This window comes from Nicotiana sylvestris, chromosome 6 (assembly GCF_000393655.2).
Source record: "Nicotiana sylvestris chromosome 6, ASM39365v2, whole genome shotgun sequence".
Classification (NCBI taxonomy): Eukaryota; Viridiplantae; Streptophyta; class Magnoliopsida; order Solanales; family Solanaceae; genus Nicotiana; species Nicotiana sylvestris.
The window spans coordinates 14,948,270-14,959,332 of record NC_091062.1 but is presented as its reverse complement, the minus strand read 5'-3'; the positions used below and the strand labels follow the sequence as shown (position 1 = coordinate 14,959,332).

General features: G+C 37.6%; 2 protein-coding genes across 2 annotated transcripts; one reads left to right on the top strand and one right to left on the bottom strand.

The window, feature by feature from the left end:
* Positions 1-4,340: 4,340 nt before the first annotated feature.
* On the top strand, positions 4,341-5,929 carry LOC104240578 (major pollen allergen Ole e 10-like). Its single transcript, XM_009795442.2, has 3 exons — positions 4,341-4,504; positions 5,007-5,486; positions 5,590-5,929. Exons 1-3 carry the CDS (start codon positions 4,417-4,419, stop codon positions 5,619-5,621), a joined length of 600 nt encoding a protein of 199 aa, XP_009793744.1. The 5' UTR covers positions 4,341-4,416; the 3' UTR covers positions 5,622-5,929.
* A 602-nt stretch (positions 5,930-6,531) lies between these two features.
* LOC104240579 (pyruvate dehydrogenase E1 component subunit alpha-3, chloroplastic-like) lies at positions 6,532-10,357 on the bottom strand. Its single transcript, XM_009795444.2, has 3 exons — positions 9,943-10,357; positions 8,090-8,870; positions 6,532-7,074 (listed from the first exon to the last, which is right to left on the bottom strand). The coding sequence occupies exons 1-3, from the start codon at positions 10,198-10,200 to the stop codon at positions 6,797-6,799; spliced, it is 1,317 nt and encodes a 438-aa protein (XP_009793746.1). The 5' UTR covers positions 10,201-10,357; the 3' UTR covers positions 6,532-6,796.
* Between the last annotated feature and the right edge of the window lie 706 nt (positions 10,358-11,063).

Genomic DNA, 11,063 nt, shown 5'->3' with positions numbered 1-11,063 from the left:
GACAGATCAATTATGCGAGGCAGAATGTTCAGCATTCACCGCGGTCCTGCCGCGACCGTGGTGAACTGTTCACGTGCCATAAAATTGGGGACCAAAGTGTAATTCGGGAAAAACTTGTTCCAAACCCTTATAAACTTTAGAAGCTCGCCCAATAGGTAGTGTAGTAACTCCCCCTTAGTTTTTATTTGGGCCACGGTTCTTTTACAAGGGTTTAGCTTGAACCGGGTGTAGGTAGTTTTTGTTTATTTAGATTTTATTAGTTTTAGTTAGCATTGATGGGCTACAAGCTGAAATAGAAAGAGAATCCCTTGGCGTGAGTACACCTGAACACAATCGACACTAGAGTGTAACGCCTAGTCTTAATGGTTGACCCTTGCAAAAGTGCCTTTAAGTTGTATGTCTGTAGCTGACTTGAACGCTCAAAAGAGAATATCTTGATAAATCAATCCGGAGTGAGTCATATGCCATGTGTGTGTGGGCTATACTGTATTCCATGCTTTACATTTGATGCCTAGAACTTGCTCTGTGTGTTTGCAAAGCGAAATAGTAGCTTCATTTAGTCTTAGAAGTGATATAGGCATTTCTTTGTTAAGCCAGATATATAACGTAAACCCACCTGAATGTAATACATCGTAGTTAACCCCATTGAGCCTTAAGCCTGTTTCTTTGGCAACCACATTGCGAACCTTACCCAGTTGTTTGAATAGCCTTCTGTTTGAACCTTTTTACCTCTCATGAGCACTTGAATGACCTTAACATATGCAAAAGTTAAAGTATGGGGTGGTGGTTTGGTTTTGAGTGGAGCCAATGAAATAGAGGAAAAGGTGCAGTTTTGAAGAATAAAAGAAGAAGCGCCGCGAAAAAAAATAAAAATAAATATACTAGTTGATAAGTGGTGGCTTGATGCAAATACACCTAAAGAAATGGGATGTTATAAATAAATTGTGGGGAATGTCTGGTTGACATAAGAATGATATGGAATGTTAATGTGTTTTGTATTAAAAGTGCTTAGGGAGGCTAGTCACTATATCCAAATATATCTTACCCGTCTCTCAGCCTAAATTACAACCAAGTGAAGTCCTACTTGATCTTAAACTGGATAGACTCGATTAGTAGAGTATTACACTACGGGCAAGCCTATGGTCATCTTTGTGGCATGTGAATGTTTTGGAGAGTGAGTGAATTTTGTCCATCTGAGTTCCTAATTATTTTCAATCATATTAATTGTGGAACTACTCTCTTGTGTGATGTGAGGGCATGTGATTCACGAAGGAAAGGTAAGTCTTGACTTCTGTATAGAGTAGTTTGAATAAGTGCGAATATTGCATGGTACGAGAGATTCGACTTCTGAGGCAAAGGTTGTTCACTTTTAGGTGCAACCTGGGTAAATTATTTAAGGTGTGATTCGTTAAGGGAAAAGCTTAGGGAAGGAACTTTGATAGAGTGTGGTGGATTGCTGAGGACTGACAATGATTTAAGTATGGGGTGTTGATATTAGGCTATATAGATGATATTTATACCTTAATATTACCATACTTTATTGTTGTTTTATAGGCGAATTGATAACAAAATGCTCTAATTGGTGTTCTTTTGCTTCGCAGGGAATAATCTAAGTGAGGAAGCACTACGGAGTATTTTGTAGTCAATAATGTGAAGGAAACACCCAATCAAGAAGTACCCGAGCATAAAGTAGCGAAAATGGACTGAAGGAAATCCACCGCGACCGGTGGAATCGTGGTTAAACCGCGGCAGATCAATTATGCGAGGCAAAATGTTCAGCGTTCACCGCGGTCCTGCCGCGACCGTGGTGAACTGTTCACGTGCCAAAAAATTGGGGACCAAAGTGTAATTCGGAAAAAACTTGTTCCAAACCCTTATAAACTTTAGAAGCTCGCCCAAGATAGGGGGAAGCTTGTTTTTAGACTACTTTGGAGGCAAGAACAAGTGTGAGAAGAGCAATCAAACATTAGAGTTCTTCTATCTTCTCTTTATTATTGCAATTGCGCATTATGAATAATTTAGTAGTTTTATCTTGTTTTGTTATGAGTAGCTAATTTCTTAGTCTAGGGTTTTGATGGAACCTATTGAATCTTGTTTTGTTAATATAGTTTGCCCAGTTTAATCTCTATTTGCTCAACTACGTTCTTGTTGTAGTTAATTGATAGGATCCTCTATTAGTTGTGCCTATTTAGTGTGGATACTTGGGAGAGAGTGCATATTTAGGTAATTGTTGAATAACACCACTCCCAAAGTATATGAGGGATCAATAATCAAGGGTTTAAAGGCGGGATTAGGGATAACAAAGCCTTGAGTGCAATCGAAAGTGAGCTATAATAAATAAAGCCAGCTAGCGTAACTCGGGAGAGTGCGTTTAGTAAATTGTCATGATTACTTGGGAGAGATTTACGGTAATAAGAGTGCTCATGATTGATAGAGACTATTTGGTGAATCTATGAAACATAAGCGGAAGGGATTCCATCAATAGGGAAATCATAACCTTAGATCCTTCTCTTAATTGTTTACAACTTAATCATAGTTAGTTTTCAGTTGCTTATTTACATTCATTCTTAGTTAGTAGAAACATCATCTTATTCACAACATTTGGGAAGTTGATTCCGTGGAAATTAGTAAGTCTAACGAGAGTAATTGATAGGTTAATTCCTTGTGGGTTCGACTCTGGGCTAAATACTCAGGTTATATTTGCAACGTCCATGTGTCCTTTTTAGAAGGCATAGTTGGGCGTGATCACATACCTTCTTCGTCGAGCTCGTTGCACGCGCTTGCCTAGTGCGATTTATCCTCCTATGTGGATTGCGGGTTATTATATAGGAGCGCGGGGTTTACCATGTGCCCACCGAAAAGATAGTGATTGCACGGTAAAAATAGCACGGGCTAGCCAGTTTTTGGTAATTGAAAAATAGTCAGTGTTTACAAAGTTATTGAAAAATAGTCATTATTTTGCTGCAACACGAAAAGTTCCAGCATAATATACTGGAGATTGGCGCAGCTATGTATTAACTTCTAACATATTATGTTGGAACTCCAGCACGCGGAAAGTTCCAGCATAATTACTGGAGATTGGAGCACCTGTGTATGAACTTCTAGCATATTATGTTGGAACTCCAGTATATTATGCTGGAAGTTCACGCATAAAAAATTCGAACTCCAGTATATTATACTGGAATATTTTTTGGATTTTGAACAGTATTTTCGTTCAGATCTATCTTTACATGAAAAGTGACTAAATTTCGATTACTTTAGAAGCTGTGATTATTTTTCAATTACCACTTTTAAATTTGGCTATTTTTAAATTTCACCCGATTGCAGGTTCCCTTGTTAAAAAAAAAAGGATATCTCACCATTAAAGGGGACCGGCACTGTTGATTAAGACCAAACAGTTGAGATACATATGCAAAATAACCTAAAGTAAAACTAGTTTGCAGTGTGCAAAATGCCAACTTAATTAGTGGTTTACATTCTGGGCTTGAAATTGTCCTAAGAAGCTTAAGTTGTTTCCAGAGATAAAACTTTGAAAGAGTGATGCACGAGTCTGATCTTTTGAGTACTTTCCAAGCAAAAGGAAGATTCCAAAGCAAGTAGTATATTTTTTGCCCCTTCTCTCTTTTGCTTATCACAAGAAAACACATATTCTGGTTAGAAAAGCAAACCATATGTAAAGACCAAAAAACGGACGAAAGTCCTAATTTCACAAAATAGTTTGACAAGGGACTAATATCTTTCCATCCACTAAGTTTTGATGCACAAAGTACTCGGTATCTGTGCTGGTGAAAGCAGATACCCAACAAATTAGTCGAGATGGACACAAGCTGGTCAAACAACATATTTTCCAACAACAACAACATAAAAAATATTATCACACACCGTGGGGTCTGGGCTTACTCCTACCTTGCGAAGATAGAGAGATTGTCTCGAATAGACCCTCAGCTCAAGAAACCATAAGCACAAAACACCATATTTTCCAACCAAAAAAAAAAGATAGTTGAGCTTCAGTTTGGAAGGGAGTCTTGGAGCAACGGCAAAGTTGTCTTCGCGTGACCTATAGGTTATAGATTCGATCCGTAGAAGCAGTTATTAATACTTGCATTAGGGTAGGTTGTCTACATCACACCCCTTGGAGTGCAGTCCTTTCCCAGACCCTGCGTGAACAGAGAATACCTTATGCACCGGGCTGCACAATTGATCACTTTGCAATAAGAATTTCATTCCACTACTTCAAGAATTTTATCTGTTGGCTAGTCCCACACACTTTGCTTTAAGGCCTCTATTTTTGGCCCCACTCTCTTCTTATTCTAAATAAAAGTTCAAATTCAGCTGACAAGGCTCTTAGAATGGCTAAGACATATACAACAAGGAAACTTGGCAACAAGACAAGCATATCCACTATTCATTGTTATAATGAATTCAAGAAACAACAATATGAGATGCTACATTCTTTCCTTACAAACAATTCTATTGCTAGCCTCAACCCCTTTTGGTCTATGTGGTAAGTTAGCATACAGTACTAATTTTATTCTGCTGCACTACCCCTTCATGAGATTAATATTATTATTGCATTGAGCTTGTATTTATGTAGATTAATAGTATTAAGTTGACCTATGACAATATGTAACACTTCATGTTAAGCCTAATATTGCAATATGAAAAAGGATTTAAGTTATATACTCTGATAGTCTAAAGAATTTCCTACACTATCAGTATATTTGATCTATTATTGATCTATCATAATAGACTGCTTCCTATTTTCCTAAGGTTACCAATTTATGTTTGCAGAAAGAATTACCTGCAATTGCCTTTTAAGTGACCTGATGATATAGATTTTTTTACATCGTCGATGCATAGAACTTATACTCTATAAAAATAGAATAATAACTTGCTATAACCGGTTAAATTGTACTAATACTGTAAAAGCCATTTACTCGTTAGTGTATATAAGTTAAATCTAATAGTGTTACTGTCAATTTCTTTTGTTCTTGTCAACAATGCAGACAGTGTCAAGAAACCACATGGTTTAGTGTTACACAATCATTTACTATTACAGCTAACTGAAGCAAAAACCCCAGTAAACAATCCACCATACTGCATATACCCTCCTCCTCCTCCTTTAGGTTCTGTGACATCTCCAAGTACACAAACTCCACCCTATTATGCACCTAAACCACCAGCGATTATCCCACCACCGATGACTCATCCATCGGCACCAATACCGCCTTATAAGAAACCAGAGAATGCTGTTTGGTGTGTAGCAAAGCCAACAGTACCAGAAGTCTTACTTCAGCAGGCAATGGACTATGCATGTGGTTCTGGGGCTGGTTGTGAGGCCATAGAACAAAATGGGGTGTGCTTTCAGCCAAATACTGTACTTTCTCATGCTTCTTACGCTTTTAATAGCTACTGGCAAAAGACTAAACAAGCTGGAGGAACTTGTGAATTTGGAGGCGTCGCCATGCTTGTTACCGTTGATCCAAGTGAGACTCAATTCATAAACATGGTTTTATGATAATACATAATTATATACACTATGTCTAATCATATACATAATTATATACATAATTATAAATATTTTCTCAGGTTACAACGAGTGCCATTTCATCTATGTCTAATCATGGAAGAAGACACTGAAGCATGAGGAGCTGCGGGTACAACAAAATATGTGTGATATTTGCAAAGTTATTTTCTACTACAAATGATAAATATGATTATGTAAGATACATTTTTTTTAGGGCAGTCACATCATATAGAGCATACATTTACTTAGAACTGTGACTTTTGCCATGGCCACGGGAAAAGGTAAGGTATAAAACTAGAGGGAAAATATGTAAAGACTATTAAAGTTTCTTCAATGACATTTTTATTTTTTTATGTAATTGGAAAATACCATTTAACATGTTTTGAAAAGAGTTTAATTCTACTATGGATGTTACCATTTATAATTCACAAAGTCTTTCTAATTCTTCTTGTAGTTAATCTGCATGTTTTCTGCACTTGCAGAAAGTAAGTACAAATCTCCAAGAGGATAGAGGTTATTCTATTGTTACACAACAATCACTTGAAGGCTTCCAAATTGTTCTTAAAGTTCCACAGCTTATGCTTAAACACGCGATTATAGGAACCCCTTTTAATCACATCAGCTCATCGATGAACAAGACTGACGGACTTTCTAAGAAGAGATCACGCAAAGCAAATCTAATTGCACTTTGGATCTGCAGAACAATTTGAAGTATAAAACCTTGGAAATAGGAGTTATGGATCAACATCCCGTATAATCCTTCCTCATAAGGAAATATCACTTTTTTATAAGCCAATTCCCGCCCTCCAGGGTAGGGGTAAGGCTGCGTACATCTCACCCTCCCCAGACCCCACTTGTTGGAATTCACCGGGTTTGTTGTTGTTGTTGTTGTTGTTGTTTTATAAGCCAATTCCCCTCTTAACTCTTAAGAAGTAAATCCCACTATACTAGACTGTAGGCTTGACATTAAAAGTTTCAACCAGCAAAGAAAACAATCATGCCAATCCACCAAGAAACTAGAGATTCATAAGCAATGAAAGTGAAAAGCAAGCGAGGCCTTTCAGATTTTGTTGTTCATGATATAGTACAACTTGAAAACTATATGAAAGTAAAAACCGAAGACAAAACCCTGAGATAAATTGAAACAATAAAGTACCTTAGTACCAATTTTTCTAATACGAAAGACACCAAGACATATGTAGAAGTGCGATTAGTAATCACTAAATAAAAGAAACCTGATATAATCAATTACTGATAGCGCCTTGCGACCTAGACATGAGCAGTGCCTTCAGTGAACTTGGGATCCTCACATCTGTACCTTCCATCAGGCCCAATTCCAAAGCCCCTTGGATCGGCAAATACGTTCTCTAGCAGCTGGCTACGAACAGGATGAGGGCTTTCATCTGCAAACTCAACAGCATCTTCAACCAGCTCATCAATCCTCTTATCAATGGCCTTCAACTCTGCTTCATTGACTAGGTTGTTCTCAAACATATACTTCTTCAAGGCACTGATAGGATCTCGGGCAGCATAATGGTTCTTTTCAGCTTCCAAGATAAACAGATTAAGGTCAAATAAATGAAATCATTGGCTAACATACAACAGCACAAGATAACAGAATTCAGCGGCTAGTTATTTAAGTATCTTTTTGTTTAATTTAATTTTGGATATACCTCTTTCGCAATATAGAGGATAGGGGTGACCCTCAAAGACTCGTATATACATATATTATTTTGTCTTAAATGGAGGCGATAAAGATCAAAGGGCGAACATGATCAAAATTCAGCATAATGGTTCTTCTCACATTGCACACAAATTTGTCAATCTCCTACATGATCAAAATGCAGCATAATGGTTCTTCTCACATTGCTTATGCATTACTATTTCAATATTTTCAAAAAATATTCAATTTCCAACATGATCAACATTTATCATGTTATTCACTATTTTGGTTTCTTACTACAGCCAGTAATATTCAAAAGATTCTGCATTCCGTCACCTTATAAGCACATTGACGCCCGGTAAAGTTCAAACAGGTTCATTTTTGTACTACCCAACAATTCAATTAAATTTTCGACTATTTCAATTATTTACAGATCTATGTGTACATTTGTTGTAACAACCCAATGCACTTCCACAGACAAGGACCGATATGGTACTTCTGTGACAATTCATCAATGAAAAGCATTTCTCGTGATGAAATATGAAGTTCTCAAATATTATTTGACATATACTGATATGCTAAGAAAGCTCAAGCTAGTATAGTAGTTGAAGAGCACACCACCACAAAAAAAGGGTCAAAGTGTAGCGAAACCACATTTCACCAGTCTTCAGAAAAGCTACCTGAGTTTTATGTAATAGAATAATAGCATATAAATAGCATGCAACAGTTAATACATTCAACAATTTGAAAACGTATGCTAAAGCCAGACTCTGGTTTTACTAACTCCAGTAGCAGCAGTAAAAATTAGACACAAAGCTGAGTGGATTAGGGAAAAGGAAAATAAGCAAAACTGGACAGAGTTAAACAACTATACAGAAGAAGAGGATTAGAACGCTCACCAGGGTCACGAAGCTCATCTGGATCAGCCAAAGAGTGTCCTCTAAACCGGTAGGTCTCACACTCAACAAGAGTGGGACCGTCGCCTCTCCTAGCTCGTGCAACAGCTTCCTTTGCTACCTCCCTCACCTTCAACACATCCATGCCATCAACGTGAACCCCAGGCATCCCGAAGGCAGGACCTTTCTTCCAAATTTCAGGATCAGAAGTTGCCCTCAAGTGGGACATGCCAATTGCCCACAAATTGTTCTCAACAACAAAAATAATGGGCAACTTCCATAGTGCAGCCATGTTCAAGCACTCAAAGAACTGGCCATTGTTGCAAGTTCCATCACCAAAGAAGGCCATAGTTACGTGATCACAGTCTGCCTCTTTCAGTACCTCCCTTTTATACTTGCTAGTGAAGGCAGCACCTGTCGCCACAGGGATACCCTCACCAATGAAAGCGAAACCGCCTAGAACGTTGTGTTCTTTCGAGAACATGTGCATGGAACCACCTTGGCCTCTGCAACAGCCAGTGGTCTTCCCAAAGAGCTCGCTCATCACTTGACGTGCCGGAACCCCTTTGCTCAACGCGTGGACGTGATCACGATAAGTGCTAACCACTGAGTCCTCTTTCTTCAATAGCTTAATGAAGCCAGTGGAGACTGCTTCTTGGCCATTGTACAAATGCACAAAACCAAACATTTTTCCCCTGTAATACATTTGGGCACACATGTCCTCAAAGGCTCTTCCAAGAACCATGTCCTCGTACAACTCCAATCCTTCCTCTTTGGTAATTAACTAGATGGGACAACACACACATAAAATTGAGTTAAAATTTATAACTTATAAAAGCTTGAAACACTTTCAGTGAAGTGAATTCACACAAAAAAGAAAAAGAAAACTACCCCCTTAGTCCCATTGTATATGATACTATTACATTTTGTAGAGCTTATCACAACTTTTCTTGACTACAATTGTTTGGAACAAGTTTAAATATTTTATATTACATAAACCTTTGACATATATTAGTTTATGTAGTTTCGAACAATGTAAATTCCGTTTCAAGACATTATAAACCAACATCAAAATTCACGTTCAGAGTATATGCTTCCACTCCCGTACTCCATACCTCATTGACTACAATTTATTGGAAAATATTTAAATTAATGTGAAAGTTATTACTTTATGTAGTTTCATACTATGTAATTTTTTTTTCTCAAAAAGTTAATAAACCCATCCGAACTCACACAATTTAAATGATACTCCCTCTGTCACAATTCATGTGACTCACATTACGTTTTAGTCTCTGCCGAAAAGAATGATATCATATAACACCCTTGTAATATGACTCAGTTGCAGCCATACCCATGTATTTTAAAATCAAACACTTACCCCCCTTATACTATGAGAATCCTACAAAGATATGATGTCTTAGTTACAAATACCTGAAATTCTACACAAATATAATTACTCAAAACACAACAGCGATTTAAGCAAGCATGACACAACTGAAAAAAATGAGCTTATAACAGCAAAAATTAACATCAAGTTTGTTAAAAATTAGGAAAATGCAAGTAACAGGCTGGAGATGATTTATAAACAATTTAACTTTAAACTTTGATATTTTGTAGCCACAGAAATTCCACCGCATGTTTTAGACTCCAAATTTCAAAAGCCTTCTTTCTAAACTCCGTGTCCGATCAAACACCTTCAATCATACAACAAATTCAATGAAAAATAAGCACTAAATCAACAGAAAAACCACTTCAAAACACCCAATGATCCAAGCAAGCATGACCCAATAGAAAAAAATGAGCTCATAAGACAAGAAAAACATAAATTACGATAAGAATAAGGAAAATGCAAGTACCAGATTGGAGAGGGAGGAATCATTTTTGAGCTTCTTGTCTTTTACAACCTCGGAAACAGCAAAAACAGGTTTGGATCGACGTTGTGAGTGAGGAGGCAAAAAGGGTTTTTTTAAAGAGAGTTTATGGGTTGATCCAAGAAAAAAGGAGCTGTCTTTAAACTGATTACTCATAAGGGTATTCTTATCAGTGGATCTGGCACTGGAGTTTAGAGGAGGCAAAGGTTGTAAGAGTTTTGTAGCAGAAAAAGAGGTAGCCATGTTTGGGGGAAAGATTTATTAAGGAAAAATTGATGGATATGAATATGAATGTGATTGAATTACAGAGGGAGTGAAGGATATATAAAGGAGGGGGGAAGAAGAAGAGAGCGGAGAAAACAAGAAGAGGGAAAGGGGAAGGGAAAGGAAGTGTGGAAATAACCGTCAAGAGGAGTTGGCCTATATAAGTATTTTCGTGCAAAGGGTGTATCGAACCAACTTCTCTACATTCTACCCTTCACATACCTTATTTGTGGGATTTTACTGGGTTATATGGGATTTTACTGGGTTGTTGTTATTGTACTCTCGCATTAAAATTTTAAAGTATACAATAACAATAACAATAACAACAACAAGCCCAGTATTTTCCTACAAGTGAGGTGTGGAGAGGGTGAGATGTACGCAGCCTTACCCCTACCCTAGAAGGACAGAAAGGTTGTTTCCGATAGACTCTCGGCCGGAGAACGAATGAAAAAAGTAATGACAACAAGATAAAAATATTAAAGCCAAGAAAGCAGTTAAAATCTAGGTAATAATAGCAATCTATGAATAAAAGGATATCATACTAACATTAATGCTAGTGAACTAGGAACGACAAAGAGATACACTCGACTACCAACTAGTCTTCTACCCTAATCGTCAACCTCTACACCCTCCTATCTAGGGTCATGTCCTCAATCAACTCCAACTGCGCCATGTCCCGCCTAATAACCTCGCCCCAAGACTTCTTAAGCCTACCTCTATTCCTCCTAATACCCACTAAGGCTAACCTTTCGCACCTTCTGACTGGGCTTCTATACTTCTCCTCTTAACATGCCCGAACCATCTTAACCTAGCCTCCCGCATCTTTTCCTCCACAAAAGTCA